We start from the raw sequence: 26230 nt of genomic DNA on the forward strand, positions 1-26230 counted from the left end.
ATGGGGGAGTTTGCCACCCCATCACGGAGGTGGAAATTTTTATTATATTTTTACCGCAAAAGTTAATAAAAACATTAATTCTAAGCAAAAAAATGTTCCATACATTTTTTGATAAAATGAACAGTTTTCGATTTATTCGCTGTCGAATGTGTTAGTTTTACATCGAAAACATAAGTGTTTTCCAATAATATGGTATTGTTTTTCAATAATATAAGTGTTTTACAATGGACCAGATAACATCGAAACTACAGGGTAGCATTCCATGATGCCTAAAGTATACTGATGATGTAGTGTTAATAGGATATAGTGAAAGAGACTTAGAACAAAAACTGGAACAGTGGAGACAAGCTCTGGAGGAAAAAGGTTTAAAATTTAGTAGGACAAAAACAGAGTATTTGGAATGTTCATTTAAAGATGGAGTTACTACAAATAAAATGGTACTTTTGGATGGTGAACTGATTATGAAAAGCAATAGTTTTACGTACCTAGGATCGGTATTACAGAGTAATGGAGAAATAGATGGAGATGCATGCAGTAGAATTAGGGCTGGATGGATGAAGTGGAAAGAAGCGAGTGGTGTGTTGTGTGACAGAAAAATCCCAATGAAACTGAAGGGAAAATTCTATAAAACATCCATAAGAGCGGCTATGATGTACGGAACTGAATGTTGGGCAGTGAAAAAAAGAGGAACAACGAATGAATGTGGCGGAATTGAGAATCCTTAAATGGATGAGTGGAGTGACAAAGAAGGATAAAATTAGGAATGAGTATATTAGGGGAAGTCTAGGTATGGCACCAATTGATGTCAAAATGAGCGAGCATAGGTTAAGATGGTTTGGTCATGTTCAACGTCGAGACGTTAATCACCCAATACGAAGAATAGCTAAAGTGCAGATTCCTGGAAGGGGTAGGAGAGGAAGACCCAAAAAGACCTGGTGGGAGACGATAAGGCAGGACATGTTGGTAAAGGGGATTAACATTGATATTACCAAAGATAGAATTGTGTGGAGAAATGCAATTAGGGAAGCTGACCCCGCAGAGGGATAAGGCAAAAAGAATGAAGTGTTTTTCAATAATATACTAATTTACGATTCACTCAATTTTTTCTGTAGAAAAAATTTTTTCAACCCAAGTTCTTGGGAATTAAATAACCTACAATTTCATATTTAAACATTTTTTCGTATCTCTGATGCGAATCTTTCTATTCTGAAGAACCGCCATTTTTACCAAACTAGAAAAATTCGTTATTCGCCTTTAACTCCAGTTTTTTAAGAACTAATCTTTCTAACCAGTCAAACTTCTAGAATCTATTAATAATACATAAATAAAGAAGAACGAATAAGGCCAATGGCTAAAAACACCGCTAACTTACATTATTATGCTTCCAATTAGATTTCTCCTTTTTTATTCAAAAAATTATATTGATTTTTTAGCTGTAACTTTTCTATTCTTTATCTTAGAAAGTTTGGTAAAAAAGAATTTTGTAGGTTTTTATAAGGTCTATAAGCCTATTAATATTAAATATTTCTAAAAACCTCACTCGCAAATAGAGGTGACTTTGAAAGGGTTGGTAAAGGTGGTTTTTGCATGTTATTACAAGCTTTATTTATCAATAGCTCACTCAATTTTTGCCGCAGTAAAAATTTTTGCAAACAAGTTTATTGGGAATTAAATATGCTAAAATTTCATATTAAAACATTTTTTCGTATCTCTGATGCTAATCTTTCTATTCTGAAGAAAAAGCCATTTTTTCCAAACTACAAAAATTTGTTAATCGTTTTAGCTCCAGTTTTTTTAAGAACTAATCTTTCTAAGCCAGTCAAATTTCTACAACATATTATTAATATACAAATAAAGAAAACGAAATAAAGTTAATGACTAATTTTAATTAGGGTGATGATTAGGAGGTTGCTTCGCGTCACTTTTTCGCTGAAAAAAGTAGGGACTAACATTCTTTTCAATACACGTCACTTAGTTTTTGAGCTAGAGACTTTATTTTTATTTCTGGAGATAGATATTTTAAAATGCTTTAAATTAGTTTTAACAAGTTATCCTCGAAAAATGCAGAGTTTTCCCATCTTTTGACTTTGAAACTACAGTATTTAGCATTTGACGAAGAAGAGCTAATATTTAATAGTGTATAGCTCCATTAATATACTGGTCTTAAAAAAAAATAAAAAAACGAGTTTGTTTATTTTCTCAAAAGTTACATTTTTGTTAATTAAAGTTGTTTTGATAAAACGAAAACTTTTGGAGTTATTAGCCGAAAACTTATTAACAACATTGATTTTTTTTATAAAACTAACAAATTCGATAGCGAATTAATCGAAAACTATTAATTTTATCAAAAAAATGTATAGAACGTTTTTTGCTTAGAATGAATATTTTACTAACTTTTGCGGTCAAAATATAATAAAAAATTTCCACCCCTGAAATGGGGTGGCAACCACCCCCATGAAAAAAGCACTTTTCGGCATCATATAGATTTTGATCCTTGGACTATCCACTACTTATTCTCAAATTTTCAAGGAAATCGATCCATTCTGTAACAATTCCGAGGTTTTGTCCTATTTTAAGCTTCATTACTTGGACTAGTTGTCTTCTTAGCTAGAGCTATGAACAATGAATTGGACCAACCATTAGGTAGGTGTCGGCTTGTACAAATAGTATTAGAAAACGAAGATCGGCTTCTAAAACATTGTTATCATTTATAAGCAGAACGGGAAGACGACACCATAGTGGTGGAGGCCATAAAAAGTGGAAGAAGTACCTACCCTCTTAGGAAAAATTCAAGACCTATTTAATGTACGCATTTTTCATAGCATAATTTCCAGTGTATGGAACGATGCCCTTATGGTGATCATGTATAAAAAAGGGACCCCACAAATGTCCAAACTACTGACCCATTAGTCTCCTGTAACACATGTACAAGTGTTACCATTGTGATCACTAACCGACTTAAAAACAAATTGAACTTTTACCAAAAAGTATAACAGGCTGACTTTCGCTTTGGGTTTGGGACACACGATCACATACTATCACTGTAGGTATTGACAGAAAAAATTGTTGAATATAACCGACCACTAGTACTAATATTTATTGATTTCCAGAAAGCCTTCGACACATTATAAAAAATGATAAAATAGCGACATCACTGTCCATTGTCGAAGAGATTACAGGTACACTCATTTGCTTCATAGTATCAATATCTATATACATGTAACAGCGAGTGTGCAGCTCCATAAAGAAACGAACGAATTCAAAATCGAGAGAGGTATTATTAGACAAGGAGACATAATGTCACCGAAGCTTTTCACGACTGTCTTAGAGTATGCGTTTAAAAAACTGAACTGAGCCAACAAGGGAATACGCATAGACGAAAAGCAACCAAACAATATCCGGTTCGCTGACGATATTGTCATAATCGCTGACGACACCAATGCAGCAAACGAAATGCTCACAGAGCTTGCGAAAGCAGCTGAAGAGGTTGGTTTGCAAATAAATAAACAACACCAAAATGAACAAAACCAAAATGATGACTAACTTGGTGTTAGGAGGATCAATAACACTGGAAGACAATATCGTAGAAGAAATAAGTCAATAGCTATATCTCGGACACGACATCAAAATTCCTAGAGGCAATCGTATCCAAGAGATAGACAGAAAGATTGGTCTAGGCTGGGTAGCATATGTGGCAGATTGAAATACATATTCAGCAGTGCAATTCCCTTAAGCCTTAAAAGCAAAGTATACAATCAATGTGTTCCTCCAGTCATTACGTACGAAGCTAAAACACTAACATTAACCAAAGCAAGGGGTGTCAAAGCTGAGAATAGCACAGCGGAAAATGGAAAGATCCATTCTAGGAATAAGACTTGCTGGCCGAGTGGGAAATTTACAGATAAGACAAAGACCGGGTGTGCAAGATATCGTGGATATAATTACCAGATTAAAATGGAGTTTCGCCGGACATATAGCGAGACTGCAGGATGACAGGTGGACAAAAAGACTGTTATAATGAACACATCGCATGGACAAAAGAAGCAGAGGGAGGGCACCAACACGCTGGACAAACGACATAACAAAATAGATGGCAGATAGATGCAATTAGCACAAGGTCGAACTTACGTCTTGTAGAGGACAAGAGAAGAAGCTTGATGATGATGACGATGATGATTATGATGATGACTTAATAGGTAATCACAATGTATTTGTACTCATTAAATTACAATTCTCATATTTTTTCGATTAGGCTCTCGTAGGTATGTATTCCAAGATACTCGCTAAGATATTTAAACTAATAATATTAATAATTGAATTGCTAAAAAAATATTTGATATTTTTACTTACGCTGTCTCATAGGCTAGGTCCACGTCTGAAGTACAAGGATGTATATTCTTATATATATCAGGTACAAGACTAGGGACAGTATAATACATATCCAGGGTTTGTTTTGTTTTCTCGATACTAAATTTGCAATTTACGAGAAAAAATTCAATCATATTGTCCGCTAAAATTATTTATATTACGTTAATTTTATATACTTATATTATTGTAAAATTATAAAAAAAACTACAAATAAAATTATCAAAATACAGAAACATTGTTAATTAAAATTGAATTTAATTTCTTATATTCAAAGAAGTTAATATAAATTTCAGTTAAACTTCTAACTTTTGGAAACTAGCTACACTAGAAAAAAAGGGTCGCAAATTGTTTTTTATTAAGTACCAATAATTTATTTTCAAAAATGTTTAATTATTATTTTAGTAATTAGAATTATTAAAGCACATAAAAAACCTAAAAGATAGAACGATATTTTGTAAATACGTAAATACTTTAAAATTTTTATTGATAAATTGTAAAATGGAAGTAGTGCTGTCGGCAGAGAAGGTACAGCCGCCTCCTTTATTTAGATGGACTTACCCAAGTTTTTCTTATGTATTTTGACCCGTAGAACACGAATTCCAATTGACAGAAGCAAGACCACATTGCGAAATAAATTATAGAGACTTAAGAACAGATCCAATAGACGAAAACGAAGTACAGCCAATCAGTGTGGATGAGATAAGACGATCCTTAACGGACATGAAAAACGGGAAAGCCGCAGGACCTGGAAACATCCCCATTGAGTTAATAAAATATGGACCGTCAATACTAATAGAATTTTTAGCAGAGATCTTTAATAAATGTCTAATCAAACAAGATAATATTCCAGAAGATTGGAGTTTGGCGTGCGTAAGCTCTATCCACAAAAAAAGAGACAAGAAGAAATGTAAAAATTACAGAGGTATAAGCGTTATTGGCCCATTGGGGAGGTTGTACGGTCGATTGATAAAAGAACGAATCGAAAACCAATATGAGGAAATAGAAGATCACAGTGGATTCCGTGCTGGCATATCTTGTGTTGATAATATATTTATACTTCAACAAATTATAGAGAAACGAACAGCCAGAAATTTACCGACTCATTTAGTGTTCGTTGACTTAGAGAAGGCCTATGATACAGTACTCTTAAAAAGATTATTTGAAGTATTGACGAAGGCAGGCCTAAGTAAGGCATACATGAACGCCATAGGTCGATTTTAGAACCTCAACCTGTAAACACCGACGATCGCAGCTGTGTTTATTAATAGCGGTGAAATACGAGTTTACCAGTGAGAGTGATAACAATAATTATAACGTACGTATTTGAACATTTTAAATTAGATTTGTTTAGTTTATTCGGAACTATAATTAGATCCAGTTTTTTGTTTTTACATTAATTAGAAACATCTAGCCGGCTACCAGTGGTACGGGCAAAATGTGTAAATATCAACAATATTCTAAACTAAACAAATAATTATTATATTTCATAATATTGTTTCTGCTTCTGACTACATGGTCAGTAACGTGCAAAACAATTCAGCTTCAAATATGTCTCAAACTACAGATAATGCAACTTCTAGACAAACAACTTCGTATGCATCCATAGTTACATCCATAGTAAAACCTTCGTTTCCAAAGCACACCCAAGCGGTAGTATTACATGCTGATCAAAACTTTAAATTATATGACTATGTTAGAGCTATTAGAGTTATTATTTCTTTTGCTTCTAGGATATCCCATAATAGGATATGTATTTATCTTACCAATTCCAATCTAGTCGCACAGTTATTAACATCGCATCCTAATATTCAGATATGGAACATTACCCTAAATATTCGCAGACTGATTTCCCCCACGAAAAGAATTGTCATATCAAATATTTCCCCAACCGTTCCGCACGATTTAGTAGAAAGTGCCATTAAAAATCTTGGGCTTGAGTTAGCCTCCCCGATTTCCTTTTTAAGAGCTGGTATCCCAGGTGATGAGTACTCTCACATCCTTAGCTTTAGACGCCAAGTATGTGTTTTTTCCAATACAGATAATTTTGAGTTAATAATAATAGTCTCCCGTTTTATACCGCTCACGTGGCTTTGGGAGTATAGCAGGGTAGTCTGCTATATCTAGGGCCTACGGTATACAAGGAAGGTAACAGGGCCAGTGCTACGCTTCAACGGCCTATTATTACCCCTGGTTTTACCCAAGGTACTCATTTTATTCAGGCTGAGTCGACCTGGGGCCTATAAACATTTTAAAAATGTCTAGTTGTTCTTTCCGGCGGTAGGATTTGAACTCCGGACCACCGGCACGCTAGCCTAGCACACTACCACTCGGCTACGCCGGCCCCGATTTAATTATCCCGAGATAATTTTGAGTTCCAAACGTCAATTGTAATACCTTTTGAAGGTATTGACAACAGAATCTTTTTATCTACAGATAAAATGGAGTGTTTTATCTGTAAACAACCAGGACACATTGCTTCTAAATGCTCTAATCCTACAACTGTTAATGTAACCCAAACTCCTGATTCAAATCCTGAATTATCCACGAACACAACACTTTTACTAGATAACACACAGCCGACGGACACCTCCAGCGTGACCCCTGTTACAGATACTGCACAACAGGACACAACTACTGTACTAAAACCAGGCCCTAAACGAGGTCGCTCAGAAGTATCAACAGCCACGAATGAAAACAGTTCCCTAAATGACACTGTTAGCATGCCTCCACCCGTTTCACCTGCCAGCCACATACAGCAGGATAAAACCATTAAGCGAGAAAGAAAGAAACAAAGGACAAACCCACCAATAGAAACCGGACTGACTGAACAAACTAAAGAGGATATAAAAGAGGCCTACAATAAAACACCAGAAGCATTCATACTTCCTCAAGATAATCTGATAGCTTTCCTTGAAAACACCTTTGGAAACAACGATCCTTACACTGAAGTATTGAAATTTACGGGCGATATTAAATCTTTGATCTTAAATTTACAATTTCTGTGCTCATCTCTCCAAGAACGGGCAATTAGGTATCGTATAACACGTATAAATAAAAAAATTAAACTCCAACTGGAACCTGATGATGCCGAAAGTGTATCTAGCATTGATATATCCCATGACGTAAGCGATGAAGACAGCAACTCAGACGTATCTCAATTATCTCAACAGTCTCAAAATTCCTTAAAATAATCTGTAATTATATTCACATTAATTCAGTGGAATTGTGACGGGTTTTTACCCCGTCTTGAACGCTTAAAACAATTAATCTCAGATCACGTCCCAGACTTTCTCTGCTTACAAGAGACTAACTTTAACACAACACACAATCCGTATCTTAAAAACTATTCTTGCTATCATTTTATTAGGACAACGCATTTAAGGGCCAGCGGTGGATCCTCCATTTTTACGTCGAATGATGTTTTTCACCAAGAATTTTTATTAAACACAACGCTAGAAGCTGTAGCAGTAACTGCATGGTGCCCTAACAAAATTGTCATATGCAATGTTTACATTCCCCCTAACTATAATCTTGCCAGTGCTGAACTTTTAAATCTCATGAACCAACTTCCAGCTCCATTTATTCTTGTTGGAGATTTTAACGCTCATGGTATTATATGGGGATCTAAAAATACGTTTGGTAGGGGTAAGATCATTGAAGATATTATCATTAACCATGATGTTAATCTTTTAAACACAGGAAGTAGCACGTATTTTCATATACAGTCTGGCTTCTTCTCTTCAATTGACCTGAGCATTAGTGATCCTAAAACAGCTCCTCTTCTTACCTGGTACACACTTGATAGTCTCTATGACAGCAATCACTTCCCTATCTTCATCATTAATAATGAAGCTAAACCGTCTTATGTTAAGAACAAATGGAATATCTCAAAAGCTAATTGGGAGCTTTTCAGCGCATCTGTTAAGCATCGAGTTAACGAAATTGTTTATCAAAACAATGCTGATACGGATGTTGATGAATTTAATAGATGCATACTGTAAGCAGCAGAGGAACACATTGGAAGGTATACTATTAATCCATCCCATAAATCTGTACCATGGTGGAACCTATCTTGCAAGCTAGCAGTTAAAGCTAGCAAAAAGGCCTTAAACAAATTTCGCAGAACACGAGCAGAAGTGGACTTAATTAATTTCAAGAGACTAAAGGCCAAATCAAAACGAGTAACAAAAGAAAGTAAACGAGAATCTTGGTTTAAATTCTCCAGTACTGTAACCGCTGACACACCTCCAACTCAAGTATGGAACAAAATAAAACAAATTAATGGACGCAACACAACGTATAAAATACCCGCTCTTATCCACGAAAATAATATTATCACAGACAACCAGAAAATCTCTGATACCTTTGCACAATATTTTTTAGACAAATCCAAAAACAGAATTAACCATTTATTGAGACGAGACGAACAGAACCCTCCTCAGCCGTACTCATCTAACCCTGATCCACTTAACCTACCGTTTACTCTGGACGAACTCTATGATGCTGTTAGCTCTCTAAAAAAATCTGCTGCCGGACCAGATGACATTCCCTCAATTTTTATTAAAAAACTACATTCAGATACATTACGAAAATTATTAGATTGTACAATATTTTATGGACAGATCAACTGTTTCCCAGGCTATGGAGAAAATCCATTTTGATTCCAAATAAAAATAATGACTGCATGTCAGCATTACCCAGTTCATTTCGACCCATTTCTTTAACTTGCTCATTATGTAAAGTCTTAGAAAAAATGATAAATAATCGTCTTAACTGGTACTTAGAACGACATAAGTTACTAATGGCTGGTTGCACCAACAGATCTTAAGCTCCAGATTAGCTAAGCCCTACTTACACATAGGGCCTCCTTGAGTATCACTTACGTTGCACCATAATTTTAGATTCGTACCTTATTATCAATTACATCTATTATTACATTATGGTATTCTTATTGTAATATATTATAATTATAATATATTAATTCTTATGATATTCTCGACTTAAGCTTAAGATCTGTTGGTGCAACCGGGCATAAATCCATTTCAGTCAGGATTTAGATCAAATAGATGCACTATGGACAATTTGGTTTCACTTCAGTCTGAAATTGCGTACGCCATGCAAAACAAGAATGAGGTAATTGCCGTTGCTCTAGACATAGAGAGTGCTTTCGATACCACTTCAAAATCAATAATTCTTGCAAAACTTATGCCCGGTTGCACCAACAGATCTTAAGCTTAAGTCGAGAATATCATAAGAATTAATATAATATAATTATAATATATTACAATAAGAATACCATAATATAATAATAGATATAATTGATAATCAGGTAAGAATCTAAAATTATGGTTAAAAGTAAGTAATATTCAAAGAGGCCCTATTTATAAGAAGAGCTTAGCTAATCTGGAACTTAAGATCTGTTGGTGCAACCAGGCATTAGTGACCTCAAATTAGAAGGTAATATAACAACATTTATTAATTACTTTTTAACGGATAGAACGTCTCAAGTGTCCTTAAATGGTAAAATGTCTGCAGCACAAGCTGTAGAGAATGGACTACCTCAAGGTTGTATACTTAGCACCACACTATTTATTCTTAATCTGTATTAATGACATAAGCTCTATGATAAAAGCACCAGTTCAACACGCAATTTACGCTGATGATATCATTCTATTTTGTCAAGATAGGACCACATCCAGTACATGTGCGTTACTCCAAAACACTCTAGAGTCTATTACCAATTGGTCAGAAAGTACAGGATTCAAATTTTCACCACCTAAATCTGTAGTAATCCAATTTAGTAAAAAATACAGGTCTCCCCAACCTAATTTAAAACTACATGGAACTTCGCTTCGTGTAGTAAATAACCATAAAATCTTAGGTATGCAATTTGATAAGAGACTGTCTTGGATAAATCATATACAAACCACTAAAGCTAATTGTTTAAAAAGAATAAACATAATTAAATCCCTTGCTCACGATCACTGGGGATCTGAAGAGGAAGTATTACTCAGAATTTACCAAGCTCTAATTAGGTCCAAACTTGATTACGGTAGCATACTCTATATGTCTGCATGCAAGTCTCTCTTAAATTCTCTTAACGTCGTTCAGAACACATCTCTTCGTATTTGTCTTGGTGCTTTCAGATCTAGCCCATCTGAAGGCATCCATGTCGAAGCCTATGAACCTCCACTGACTGATAGGAGACAAATACTCCTTCTGAATTATTTTGCAAAGGTCTCTGCCAACCCCTCAAATCCAGCTGCCCATCTTGTTGCCAGACACACAGTAATAGATCCGTTAGAAAAACCTAGGTCTGTATACCCAATTGACCGCAAATTACACCAGTTAATTAACAACAGATTTTTCAAATATGACCCCGATCTGTATCCCTCATACCCCGCCTTGCACCAGAAAGCAGCCTAGTTTTAACATTAGTCTATGTAGATACGACAAAAAGGAAACACCCAGCCTTATGATTAGACAAGAATTCAATAAAATGATCGACATGGAAAAGTTTGATACAATCTTATACACAGACGCCAGTAAAGACGAACATGGTACAAGTTGCGCAGTTACTACTACAAATGAAACAATAGCGTCATTCCGCCTCCCTACAATCTGCAGTATACATACAGCGGAATTATATGGAATAAATAAAGCTCTAGAAGTCACACCAAAAAGCAGCAAACGTATAGCCATATGCACCGACTCACTGTCATCGATTCATTCACTAAAAACCTTAAGATCACAACACCCAATATTCAATAAGGTACACACTCACTGTCATCAGCTGTTAACTTCGGGCACCTCAGTCTCTGGGTATGCATAATCTGGGTTCCTTCGCATGTAGGTGTTACTGGTAACGAGAAAGCGGACCAAGCAGCGAAAAAAGCTAATTGCCCTAATAATCCTGTCGAAAAGATACAGCTCCATCAGGACCTAAAATATCTCTTTAAGCAATCAGTTTTGGAAAATTGGCAAGATCAATGGAATAGGAGCACATCAAAATTACATCAAATACAACCAATAATTCGACCATCGCAAATTCCCATACAAAAAAGAAGAGACAAAGCCATAATCAGACGAATAAGAATAGGTCACATTCGTCTCACGCACGGTTACCTCATGAGTTCTGGAAATCCACCAGTCTGTGAAAGCTGCAACAACACGCGGCTTTCCATACAACATATCCTACTTGAATGCAGTACTTTCAGCTCCACCCGACGACGGCATAACATTAGTGGTACCCTTAGTGATATACTTAGTTCACCTGGTTCAATGAACTCTCTGATTGCTTTTCTGAGAGACTCTAAATAGTATAATTTAATATAAAATATTTATAAATTTTGTAAAAGTACCTAAACTTGTAGCTTAACCAAATATTGTAACCAATTATTGTAACCAACTATTGTAACCAATTATTGTAACTGTTTTTGTTCCCGTGTCAATGACCATAGTTGTCGAGACACGTAAATTTAAATAAAAAAAAAATGAACGCCATAGCGAACATGTACATAAATGCAAAAAGTGCCGTTAAAATGGAAAATGAAATTTCAGATCCGTTTCCTGTAACAAAAGGCTTAAGACAAGGATGTTCTTTGTCCCCAACCCTATTTAAAATCTATATTCAGGAAACATTAAACAACAGGAGGAGAAAATGCATAGGAATGGGAATAGAACTTGGAAACAAGTACCTAACAAATCTTTTCTTCGCAGACGATCAAGTGATTATGGCAAATGATGAGGAAGACATGGATTATATGATTTGAAAGTTAACCGAATAATACGAAAATTGGGGACTCACAATCAATATAAACAAAACAGGATACCTTAGAATAAAAGACGAAGAAAGAGACCCAGAACTCTCGATTAGAGATATAAAACAATGCGAAGGAACGTCGAAACGGGACATCCAGCAGAAAATACAACAGGGTCGAGAATTGGTACAAACACTAAACTCGTTACTTTGGTCTCCTAAAATTAGTTAACAAACCAAAATGACAATCTACAAGTCGGTTGTAGAACCAATTTTGACGTACGGATCTGAATGTTTGCAAATGACAATGAATGAATACAAAAAACTTGAAGTAGTACAAATGTACTATCTGAGAAGAGCGTGTCGGATATCTAGACTTGATCACATTCCAAATGAAGAAATAAGAAGAAGGACAATAAGAATCTACAATACCGTAGATACAATAGAATCCAAATAACTTTTATGGTACGGGCATGTAATGCGAATGGATGATGAACGATGGCCAAAACAGGCTTTAAACTATGTTCCATGGAACAGAAGAAGAGGAAGACCAGCACTGGAATGGAGAGAAGGAATCAGAGAAATAATTAGAGATAGAGCCATAAATGAGGAAGAATGGACCGACCGAAAAAGGTGGAGATCGAAATGCGGGATGCGGCAGAGGCTGTAGGACCCCGTAGATATACAGGGTGTCTGCGTAACTTGGAACCATATAGGAAACTTTTTTAATATCAATTTTACTAAAAAAAGTCATTCTTTATAAAGTGCTCTGCATAGTCTAAAACCTAAGATGCAATCATCAGATATCAAATTTTTTCAACAGTATACGAGGTATGTCAAAAAATATGAATTTCGCTCAAGAGCAAACTACCTTTATATTTCAAAATATCAAAAAATTTTATTATGAAAAGTTATTTGCACTTAAAACCATATTCAAATATACAACAACAGCCTTCTACTTAAAAAAAAATTTTCTAAAATTTTCCTAGATTACCGATTCCGAACATCATTTTTATTTATTAGACATGTAATAACTCTTTTATTAATAATTTTAGGAAAAAAGTTATACTTCATAAAAATCTGTGAATGGTCTAAACCTCAAGATGCAGCCATCAGTTATCCAAGTTTGTTAATTTTATACGAGGTGTATCGAATAATATGAATTTAGAAAGAATTCTAGAATTCATAATTTGACACACCTCGCATAAAATTAACAAACTTGGATAAGTGATGGTTGCATCTTGAGGTTCAGACCATGCACAGATTTTTATGAAGAATAACTTTTTTTCCTAAAAGTATTAATAAAAGAGTTATTACATGTCTAATAAATAAAAATGATGTTCGAAATCGGTAATTTAGGAAAATTTCAGAAATTTTTTTTTCAAGTAGAAGGCTGTTATTACATATTTGAATATGGTATTTAATTACAAATAACTTTTCATAATAAAATTTTTTGGTATTTTGAAATATAAAGGTAGTTCGCTCTTGAGCGAAATTCATATTTTTTGACATACCTCGTATACTGTTGACAAAATGCATCTGTTGACAAAATGTTGATATCTGATAATTGCATAGACTATGCAGAGCACTTTATAAAGAATAACTTTTTTTCGTAAAATTGATATTAAAAAAGTTTCCCGTATGGTTCCGAGTTACGCAGACACCCTGTATATAGAACACGAATTTTTTGGGTAACAGTTGGTCTGGATGTCGTTAAGATTGTTATAAACAAGAAACCTGCAAAATTACAAAAAAGCAATTTTGACCAAAACAAAATATTTTTTTGTATTTTTTGGGTAATTCTAAGTAAAAAATGTTTGCGCTCGTTTTTTCGTATGATGAATAGTTTACGAGATAAACGTCGTTGATCTTTCAAAAAATCGAAATATTGCAATTTTTGAACCCGAATAAATTTTGATTAAAAAATAAAATAGCAATTCTGCTGACAGCATTTGAAAGTTCAAGTCAAATTATACCGATTTTGAATATTGGCATTGCTAAAAATTAATTCTTTTCATTGTTAAACAAAGCTGTAAACGCAAAGTGCTTGATTGGTGTTTTAAATACACCTCTCATTTAAAATCGAAGGAGTCGGTATAAGTGCAAGGCCTGTAAACTGGCAATTTCTATGTAGCATGTTTTAAAATGCATGTATTGGGCACGCGTCGAAACGCTCAAACAGTATTTGTGTACAGCTTTGTTTTACAATAAAAAAATTAAATTTTAGTCATGCAAATAATCATGCCGGTATAGTTTGATTTGATTTTTCAAATGCTGTAAGCTGAATTGCTATTTTATTTTTTGATCAAAACTTATTCAGGTTCAAAAATTGCAATATTTCGATGTATTGAAAGTTCAACCGCGTTTATCTCGAAAACTGTGAATTATACATGTTTTACTTAGAATCACCAAAAAAATACAGGAAAATCTTTTGTTTTCCGCAAAATTGCGTTTTTTTTATTTTACAATTTTTTTTATAATAATCTTATCGACACAAGGACCAACTGTTACCCAAAAAATTCGTGTTTTCCGGGTCAAAATACATAAAACAGCTTGGGTAATTCCATCTAAACAAAGACGACCTTTGTACCCCCCTGACGACAGTACTAAAGTGACGATAACACAATATGTTAGATTTTGATACTACATATAGGTTGATACTAAAGGACGAATCTCAACAATTTACTGAACATAAAAAAATGCTTAACATCTGAACAGTAATTCAAAATAACTGAAAACACAAAATACAAAACCCTTTATGATGTATCATGCCGTTAGAGAAATTAAATGACAAGCATCTCTAAGCTCAATTTAAAGTGTTTACTTACTTGGAATCTCTGGCAGATGTTTTTGGATTTTTAACCATTCCTTTATAATCTGGATATCCTTGTAAACATCATTTTCTGATTTTCCCCAAATTTTTCGGATTTCATTTCGATCAGTAATCAAAACATCGTTTGGAGGCATTTTAAGAGAAGTGTTGAATGCTAGTAGTTCAATAAGAATAACAATTTCTGTAATGTATCAAGGTGCAAAACGTAGTTAACATATTTAAATAAAGAAGTGATAAATCTATTATTCACTGTTATTTTTGTTAGAAATAAGCTAATTAATTTTTTAAGATGCCACAAGAAATTAGCTTCAGAAGAACTTCTATTATTTAAATAAAACTGAGATAGATTACATCAGTATATAAAAAACCCTGACAGTGGTGTACCAGCATATTTTTGAATCGATAAAATTGTTATTAAAAATAAAGCAACCAAAATATTTAACCGAAATAATTATTATGAGATCACTAGTAAATTCATATACTTACACAATTTTTAATGGAGTGGTATAACACTTTATCCAAATTTGGACATAGAGGGTACTCAAATAGAAATAGTAAATTATCTTATCTTATAAAAGCCTAGTACTGTCCGGTACTTTTGTCGATATGTAAACACTAAATGACGTTTACAAACCGATTTTTTATATCTTTTTTATAAGAGCTTTAGAATATTTGAACCGATTTAACAAATTTCGATTTTGGAACATTTGTAGGAATCCCAGGAAAGTTTAAAAGGTTAGAAAATGGATGAAATTGTGAATAGAATACTAAAAATACAAAGCTATTTTCATATGCAGTCATAATAAACTCCTTTGGACTGACGTTACTAAAAACAGCAGCTATCTTCGCGCCTAACCATTTTTTACGTTGAACGTGAGTCATTTCGAATCCTTACCAGTGGTAACTTTTTTTATGTTCGAAATTCCTAAATTTTTTTGTTATTTTAAATCTTGTAAATGATTAAATAATCAATAAAATTAAAATGAAATAAGTAACCAGTAATATATCTTTCACATTTACTTCATATTTATTATAGCCTGTAATTTTTAAAGCGAATATTTCTTATTGCTATCCAAGATAATAATGATACTAAATAAATATAAAATTATGATAAATAAAATAGACTAAGGTAAAACAGGTTATCTTCTTTTATTAGTCACAAACCAGTAGTTTTATTTTTACAATATAATAATAATCAAAATTAAGTAATTAAACATAAATATAAGATAAAAATGAAAATGTAAATAATAAAAATATAATCTATAATATATTTAACATATTTGATCAAACAAAGTGACAAACTGGGCTAATTCGAAAAAGTTTTCATGTACCTACCATAACAATGGGTAGTTTAATATCTCTACCACAGAATAACTAACAATACAGAAGCGAAACTCAGGCCCAAAATGGTAACATAATTTTCATGCTCATGTGTCAACGTAACTGGTATAACCTCACTTTTAGACTGACAGTGACAGTTGTTTTTAGTTAAATTTTATATTTATATATGTTTTATTTTATAGTTTATTTATATTTTATAGTTAAATTTTATATTTCAAAATTAATTAATAACTACTTGTCAAAAATATCACATCATTTGAATTGGTCTATTCCTTAGAACATCAAGTTCCATTCTGTAACTAGGGCTCAAGGTCAAATATTTCGGTTCCCACACAATCAATGGAAACGACAGTCAGTTTCGCTTCTGTATGGTTAGTTATTCTGTGTCTCTACATACAGCGATGAGCGCGCTAATAACCGGCGGAATAACGCAAAAGATGGAAAACATATTAAGTTTTGAGATAAAAAGAAATGAGCCTAGTGGAGGTTCGAAATTTAGAGATAAAAACCTCTAAATTTAAATTTTATTTATTGCTTCCCACCTTTAGACGTATCGGACGAGTTTGGCGACTACCACTGTGACAGTAACAGTATTAGTTGACATAAGTACTCCTCTAATACGTCTAAAGATGGGAAACGATCAACAGAACGTAAATTTATAGGTTTTGATCGCTAAATTTTCCTCCTTCACTAGTTTTATTTCTTTTTATCTCACAACTTAATATGTTTTTCATCTTTTGTGTTATTCTGCCGGTTATTAAGGCACTCATCACTATATGAACCATGAATGTGATTTGGTGCTTGAAAAATGTCATAATCCAGTCCCACAAAAGGGATTCCTCAAACATATATATTTGCAGAAAAAATCGGCCAAACTGATTTGGCATATCTACTGAAATATCGTAAGAAGCTAGTTTTGTTGAATATAGCAGGATAGCGCAACGATAATTTAGTTATAAGCACACATAAAATTTCAATAGTATACATCGCGCTATAAGAAGGAGTAACTTTAGTCTAAGAGCTGGGAGCGGATTTTGTGCGTGATAAGTAATATGGAAAAACTATACGGGGATATGTTGAATTAGTTGTGTACATGACTTTCACCAACGGCCGGAAACCAGAGTGGGGGCCGAGGGTAGTTATAAGGGGTCAAAGTCGCTGATTTTATTATTTTTTTTATGACGCTCATGATCGAGCTAGTGCACCAAAATTTGGGAATAAGTAGGTCATGACGTACCTAAGTAAAATCTCTAGGGGCTCAACGCTGCGTGGCCGACAAAGGGGTGGGGGTAGGGGTGAATATAAAAAATATAAGGGGTTTTTTGCGACGTTCGTGATTGAGATAGTGCACCAAAATTTGGGTATAAGTAGACCATGACATAAATGATTAAAATCCCCAGAGCCGGAAACCAGAGTCGGGAAGGAAGCTAGTTATAAGGGGTCAAAATTCCGTTTTTTATTATTTTTTTTGTGACGCTCATGATCGAGATAGCGCGCCAAAATTTGGGAATAAGTAGGTCATGACGTAACTAAGTAAAATCTCCAGGAGTGGAACGCTGCGTGGCCGACAAAGGGGTGGGGCAGGGGTGAATATAAAAAAATGTAAGGGTTTTTTGCGTCGTTCGTGATTGAGATAGTGCACCAAAATTTGGGAATTAGTAGACCATGACATAAATAAGTAATATCCCCAGAGGCGGAAACCAGAGTGGCGGACAAGGGTAGTTAAAGCGGTAAAAGTCGCGATTTTTATTATTTTTTTTGCGGCGGTCATAATGGAGATAGTGCACCAAAATTTGGGAGTAAGAAGGTTATGACGTAACTAAGTAAAATCTTCAGGGGCGGAACGCTGCTTGGGGTACAAAGGGGTGGTAGGCAGGGGTGAGTATAAAAATATATGGGTTTTTTTTGCCGTTCGTGATCGAGATAGTGCACCAAATTTTGGGAATAAGTAGATCATGACATTACTAAGTAAAATCTCCAGGGGCGGAACACTGCGTGGGGGACAAATGTTGTGCCGGGTCACAAAAAAAATAATACACACTGCGACTTTGACCCCTTAAAACTACCCTCATCCCCAACTCTGGTTTTCGGCTCTGGGGCTTTTACTTAGCTAAGTCATGGTCTACTTATTCCCAAATTTTGGTGCACTATCTCAATCTAGCACGTCGCAAAAAACCCCTTATATTTTTATATTCACACCTACCCCCACCCCTTTATCGGCCACGCAGCGTTCCCCTGGAGATTGTACTTAGTTACCTCATGACCTACTTATTCCCAAATTTTGGTGCACTATCTCGATCATGAGCGTCACAAAAAAAATAATAAAAATGGCGATTTTGACCCCTTATAACTACCCTTATGCCCAACTCTGGTTTCCGGCTCTGAGCATTTTACTTAGTTATGTCATGGTCTACTTATTCCCAAGTTTTGGTGTACTCCCTCAATCACGAACATCGCAAAAAAGCCCCTTATATTTTTTATATTCACCCCTGCCCCACCCCTTTGTCGGCCACGCAGCATGCCACTCCTGGAGATTTTACTTAGTTACGTCATGACCTACTTATTCCCAAATTTTGGTGCACTCTCTCGATCATGAGAGTCACAAAAAAAAATAATAAAAACGGCGATTTTGACCCCTTATAACTACCCCCATTCCCAACTCTGGTTTCCGGCTCTGGGGATTTTACTTAGAAATATCATGATCTGCTTATTCCCAAATTTTGGTTCACTATCTCAATCACGAACGTGGCAAAAAACCCTTTATATTTTTTATATTCACCCCTACCCCCATCCCTTTGTCGGCCACGCAGCGTTCCGCCCCTAGAGGTTTTACTTAGTTACGTCATGACCTACTTATTCCCAAATTTTGGTGCACTATCTCGATTATGAGCGTCATAAAAAAAATAATAAAATCCGCGACTTTGACCCCTTATAACTACCCTCGGCCCCAACTCTGGTTTCCGGCCGTTGGTGAAAGTCATGTACACAACTAATTCAACATATCCCCGTATAGTTTTTCCATATTACTTATCACGTACAAAATCCGCTTCTATCTCTCCGACTACTTCTAATCTGTCGCAAGTGCTATATACCGTTATTTATTGTCTTTCGTTTTTGAAATCTATATCTATATTTATAGTAAAAATAAATTAGAGGGAGTCAGTAAAAATTGGAAAGTGCCAGAAGAAATTGGTGGATATCAGAAAAATACGAAGGAGTCAAAGAAATAGGAGCGGTCAGAAAGAAATAGAACAAATTGGGGGGAGATACGATAAAATATGAGGAGGTAAAAAATTTAGTGCAGTGACTGTAGGGGGAAAATTGATTGTATCGCCGTCGTATGGCAACAATGAGTAAAATCAATAGTTCTGTAATAAGATAATATAAAATGCATTAATTTATATGCCATTTTTTAAATCCCAATTTATTTTCTTGCTTTAAAACAACTTCATATTAAACCTAAATTATCTGAAACCAAGTACGTGAAATGTCACATACTTACTGGCAAAACAGAATATAAAAATATATTGGAAAAATAATCTTGGTTAATCTATTCTATACCGGTCTTATCTCATTAAATTTCCGAGATAAGACATTTTTCGGTAAACGGTTTTTAGTAAAACGTTTTTTAATACTTTGTCCGAACAAGATAAATTGTTTTGTTGATAAGTCATCCGTGATTGTTCGTTTGATTCCCATTATTTCTCTAATGCGTTAGTTGGTAATCCATTCTCTTCTAGATCTTCCTCCTGCTCTTCTCCAAAAATCCGTTTCCGTTGCCCTCATGGTTACCAGTGTTCTTTCTTTCACTGGCTATGCCTCAGAGCTGTATAGAGTAATACTTTTCACTATAGTATCATATTATATCCTCTTTTTTAAAACCTTTTTATATACTTGGCTTGGTTGGTGTCACGAACTCCGCAAATTTTGTAATCCATTTTAAAAATAGTTCTAGGCTACCTAGATACCTGACATTTTCAGGATAGCTTAGTAGTGTAGGAAACAGAGGTTGAACCTTGCAAAATGGACACAAGTCCGGTTTTATTTTTTTTTCTGGTAGATCAAGGGGTGCTTATTATAAGACTAACTTTTTCTGAAAAAATTTCGCCCCGGAACCCCCTTTTTCACCCCTTTAAAGGGGGTAATTTGTGGTTTTTGCGGAACGTAGCCATTCCTGTACCTTTTACAAAAATTTTTTTTTACAGAAATATGAAGATGACTATATTTTCTATGATCTATTACCCGACAGCATATGTCTATCATTCACCGTTTAGCGGGGGTGGCGCCCCAAAGTTGACAAGTTTTTAAAAAAGATGTTTTTAAAAAAACTATATTTTTCCCTAACTGTAACGGAAATTAAGAACAAGTCCTGCGACAATTTTTCACAAATAAGTGACTGATTTTTTGGTATAGGTTTCACTTAAGGGTAATTGCCCTATTTTTAATTACAGGGTGTTACATTTTAAAAAACCCCTTTTTATACCATCTGAACCGTTTATGCTAGAGTAAAAAGACTTTTAGAAATTACCCACGTACTGGTGCTATTTACAAATTTGTATAATTTACCCCCATTTTTTCCTCGGAACCACCCCAAAAAAAAGAATAATTAATAAATAAAGTGATTTTCTTGAAATCCTTCACACACAATGCCCTTTATTAATATGCTTCATATATCATTTTGTTCACGTTATTATTACCCATGCATGGACACCAAAAGCGATTTCCTAGTGCAACCCCTGTAGCCAAAAAAAAAAAAAATAAAATGGGGGTTGATTTTTTTTGTTTTCTGCTTTTTGATCCATATGGGCATATGCTTCATCAATTCTGCTTTTCAAAAATATATATGGTTATTGCAATATTCCTGCGGAAACCACCCCTATCCTTGAAAATATACTGCAGAAACTACCCCTATCCCTTGGCGAGCATGTTTTTACGATTTTCTCATTACCTATGCATTATTTTTAAACAAAACTTATACAAGGTTAAAGACCACTATTAACTCTAAAAATTAGGCCCTATTCATTTTTTTCGTATAAGCAACCGTTACGGCACAGTGGCGCCGTAAACTTCGTGATATTCTTTGGCGGGCTCCAGATTTGTTTTTTATTTCGTCACTTGTTTGTTTTATTGATAAAGTACTTATGTAAAATAAAACAACACAGTGTAAGCTACAAATTATGACCTATACACATTTTACATTCTTTGCCCCCCAAAGCCACAGTGGTGGCCCAAAATCAATTTTTGCATATTTTCGCCACCTACACGCATTTTATTTCATTAATGCTACCTTAATAGCACAATATTCACCCTTAAGTGGTCGCTAAGCAGTGGCGTATCCAGGGAGGGGTGATGGGGGCGATCACCCCCCCCTCTCACACCCAAAGTGATATTATATTTAAAGATTATAAAAATATTCATTTATTTTTATAGAAATTTAGCCAATTGGCACCCCCCTTAACGATGCTGGATCCGCCACTGTCGCTTAAACATAAAAAGTAGGCCATCATTATAAAAATAATAATATAAGTATTTCTATAAAAATAAATGAATATTTTTATAATCTTTAAATATAATATCACTTTTGGTTTGAGGGGGGTGATCGCCCCCATCACCCCCCTGGATACGCCACTGCCTAGCGACCACTTAAGGGTAAATATTGTGCTATTAAGGTAGCATTAATGAAATAAAATGCGTGTAGGTGGCGAAAATATGCAAAAATTGATTTTGGGCCACCACTGTGGCTTTGGGGGGCAAAGAATGTAAAATGTGTATAGGTCATAATTTGTAGCTTACACTGTGTTGTTTCATTTTACATAAGTACTTTATCAATAAAACAAACAAGTGACGAAATAAAAAACAAAAACTGGAGCCCGCCAAAGCATATCACGAAGTTTACGGCGCCACTGTGCCGTAACGGTTGCTTATACGAAAAAAATGAATAGAACCTAATTTTTAGAGTAAATAGTGGTCTTTAACCTTGTATAAGCTTTGTTTAAAAAGAATGCATAAGTAATGAGGAAATCGTAAAAACATGCTCGCCAAGGGATAGGGGTAGTTTCTGCAGTATATTTTCAAGGATAGGGGTGGTTTCCGCAGGAATGTTGCAATAACCATATATATTTTTAAAAAGCACTATTGATCAAGCATATGCCCGTATGGATCAAAAAGCAAAAAACAAAAAAAAAGTTTCAACCCGTATTTTATTTATTTATTTTTGGCTACAAGGGTTGCACTAGGAAATCGCTTTTGGTGTCCATGCATGAATAATAATAGCGTGCATAAAATGATATATGAAGCATATTAATAAAGGGCAGTGTGTGTGAAGGATTTCAAGAAAATCACTTTATTTATTAATTCTTCTTTTTTTTGGGGTGGTTCCGAGGAAAAAATGGGGGTAAATTATACAAATTTGTAAATAGCACCAGTACGTGAGTAATCGCTGAAAGTCTTTTTACTCTAGCATAAACGGTTCAGATGATATAAAAAGGAGTTTTTTAAAATGTAACACCCTGTAATTAAAAATAGGCTAATTACCCTTAAGTGAAACCTATACCAAAAAATCAGTCACTTATTTGTGAATACTTGTCGCAGGATTTCTTCCTAATTTCCGTTACAGTTAGGGAAAAATATATATTTTTTAAAAACATATTTTTTAAAAACTTGTCAACTTTGGGGCGCCACCCCCGCTAAACGGTGGATGATAGACATATCCTGTCGGGAAATAAATCATAGAAAATATAGTCCTCTTCATATTTCTATAAAAATTTTTTTTTGTAAAAGGTACAGGAAGGGCTACGTTCCGCAAAAACCACAAATTACCCCCTTTAAAGGGGTGAAAAAGGGGGTTCCGGGGCGAAATTTTTTCAGAAAATGTTAGTCTTATAATAAGCACCCCTTGATCTACCAGAAAAAAAATAAAACCGGACTTGTGTCCATTTTGCAAGGTTCAACCTCTGTTTCCTACACTATAGACCTAGCTAACAATGCAATATTTAACTGCTATTATACAGGGTGATTAATTAAATAGTGGGGTGAAGCTCCGTAGATCCGTTATAGTAATGTATAGCGATAAAACTTAATAACAAAAATTGTAGCGAACATTGGGCTTCATATTACAAAATAAGTTAGAATGTTACAGGGTGTTCGATATCATAGTGGCAGAGGTAAATTATGTTTTTTTTAATATAACACCCTGTATTTTATTTTATATTCGACATCTTCGTAACTTTTCGATTACAAAAATGTAAAGGTTTGGTATGTTATACGGGGTATTTACAAAGTTATAACCAATTTTATATGAAAATCGTAACAAGTTTAACTACCTGTATAAATAAAAGCAAGCACAAGGTCAATGGTTTATTGATGTCATATTTTTTTATTTATTGTCAAAACTTTCGTAAATGTTTGTTTTACTAATTTTATTTATATTGAATACCGGGTGAGCCAAAACGCAAGTACATTATTTTCTCAGTAATTTTAATTAGAACACCCTGTATTTTATATCATTATCGGAAAGTACCATTACCATACTATAATTTTTGTATAACATTCCCTATGTGTAAATTTATTAGTTTTCGAGATATTTTCATTTTTCAGAGCAAAATTATTAATAATTACGGGTCTAAATCTTTCTAAATTTTAAGTAAGGCATGGCTGAATAATTGTCTAAAACTTACAATTTACAATTACTGATTATCAATCTGTAATCAAAGTTGGCTACAATTTTTTTTATTAACTTTTATTACTTTGTATTACTTATAACGGATCTACAAAGCTTTACTCCAGTGACCAATCACACTGTATGGATAAATCGATTTTTTTTAATTTCAAACTATTTTAAAAATGTGACTAATGCAATGATATTTTAAAGTACGTTAATAAATCGATATTTACAAATTGATGGTGCCTCAGTGGCATTAGAATGCAGATCGAGAGGTCCCCAGTTGGAACCCGGCTGTTGCGTATCTTTTTTTAATTGTTTTAATAAATAATTAAAAGTTTATATACTTAAAATTTTATATACCATTTTAAACAACCGTGGTATTATAAAAAATACTATTTTATACTAGTGTAATTTTTTGAATCATAATTATAAATAACAGTTAATACGCCTACTAAAAATTCATATTTTATAGGTTAGTTATTCTTTCTAAACATGTTGTGTCCTACATAATATGTACATGTACAATAACAAAACCGTGATATTATAAAAAGTACTTTATCTACTCTATGTCATATTATGTATAAGTTTTTAGTTTGTGAAAACTGTCATTATAGAGAGCAGTGCGTGAAGTAACAATGTATTTTAAATGGGATTTACTTTTTTGCACACTTTCAATGGTTTTTTTGGCACACTTTCTGATAATCAAATATTCTTAACTTTCGCGTTGTCATGGTGATGACAATATGAGCAATGACTTACAACAAAGTTTTTGACAGTTTTGTGGTTTGAAAGTAGTTAGGATTTTTAAATGTCAAAATTCTAAAAATTGTAGAATAGAACTGAATTCCAGTGACGAAGAGTTACAGTTTTTATATTTGTTTATCGTAGATAAAATATTGTATGAAATTGTGCGTGAAGTACTTTTTGCGAACTTACGCAATTTATAGCACTCGCTCCGTTGTCGCTCGTGCTCTAAATATCGCGTGCGTTCGCAAAAAGCATACTTCACAAACTGTTTCATAAATAACTATTTTTATTAGAGTGTAATTTTTGTAATTTTAAGCATTTTATCGTTAAACCCTTTATCGTTAAATTATTTTATATTCTTTCCTATAAATAATAAAAAGGTTTTATTATAAAAAGTTCTTTTTTATAAAAGTGTAATTATTATTTCCTTTGCTGATGGATTGGTCTCAAAAGATGCTGTTTGAAATTTTGATGGCTTTTCTACCTGACGTATTTCACTCTCTTACGACTTTGTCTAATGATCCATCCTGCGAAATATTACTACGTAGATATTTGTAGTCACAGCTGTGATTTACCGTGGTGTTGTCGTGTAATGTGAGATCTTTTTGTTCTCCTTCAATGCAACAGAATTATGTTACCTTTTTATTTACTTCTAGACCACATATTTCATAGTGTTCAATTAATTTTCGTCATAATCTTGAGCCATTACTACTTGATCGTCTGCAAAGCGTATATTTTTTGTCCATCCTAAATACTTTCTCGATTGTTTTCCTCACAGTATAAAGAGGGACAGTAGAACCGCTCTCCGAAAAATTGGAAGTAAAATCTGTAGTCGCGCATGGCGACCGCGCAATGTTCGCAGTCGCTTTTTCCCCACTCTCGCATTGCTATTCGCATAGAAACGTACGGCTTTTAACAGGGAAAACCGCCATACACAACTGGTGAATTACCAATTGCGTACTGCCGGTATTACTTCCTAAGATGAAAGTGCCGACAGAAGAGTGATTTTACTGTGGAACCTCTATATACTGTGGTTGTCCTTATCTTCCAAGATATCTTCAACATCCGTCTATGAATAGGTACACATTATTAATGCTTTGATAGATATTTGTAGTCATAGCAGTGATTTATCGTGGTGTTGTCGTGTAATGTGAGATCTTTTTTTTTCTCCTCCAATGCAACAGTATTATGTTTTTTTATTTACTTCTAGACCCTATATATCATACTGTTCAATTAATTTTCGTGTCATATAGTTTAAATCGTTATAGTCTTGAGCCATTATTACTTGATCGTCTTGAAAGCGTATCTTTTTTGCCCACCCTTAATACTTCTTCGATAGTTTTCCTTATCTTCCAAGATATCTTCAACATGCGTCTATGAATAGGTACACATTATTAATGCTTTGATTGGGTAGATGCTTCATAATTTTATTGCCTGCACTTCTGCTTTATACAAGAGTTCAGACCATACATAGCACTTAAATAGTATATTAAGTATGGAGAACGGTAAGGGTTTTATA

General features: G+C 34.1%; 1 protein-coding gene across 2 annotated transcripts in view; it reads right to left on the reverse strand.

Annotated features, from left to right (window-relative positions):
* Positions 1–15191, reverse strand: part of LOC114335006 (alpha-tocopherol transfer protein-like) — a 124099-nt gene extending 108908 nt beyond the window's left edge. The window contains exons 1-2 of one of the 2 annotated variants that reach the window (XM_028285155.2): positions 14956–15171; positions 4351–4510 (exon numbers count right to left, since the gene is read on the reverse strand). In XM_028285155.2, the coding sequence (XP_028140956.2) occupies positions 4351–4510; positions 14956–15094 (299 nt within the window). In that variant the 5' untranslated portion in view covers positions 15095–15171. Of the gene's footprint in view, positions 1–4350; positions 4511–14955 lie in introns of both variants that reach the window. The other variant, XM_050656382.1, reaches the window with a different exon arrangement.
* Between the last annotated feature and the right edge of the window lie 11039 nt (positions 15192–26230).

Source organism: Diabrotica virgifera, chromosome 7, assembly GCF_917563875.1.
Source record: "Diabrotica virgifera virgifera chromosome 7, PGI_DIABVI_V3a".
Taxonomy (NCBI): Eukaryota; Metazoa; Arthropoda; class Insecta; order Coleoptera; family Chrysomelidae; genus Diabrotica; species Diabrotica virgifera.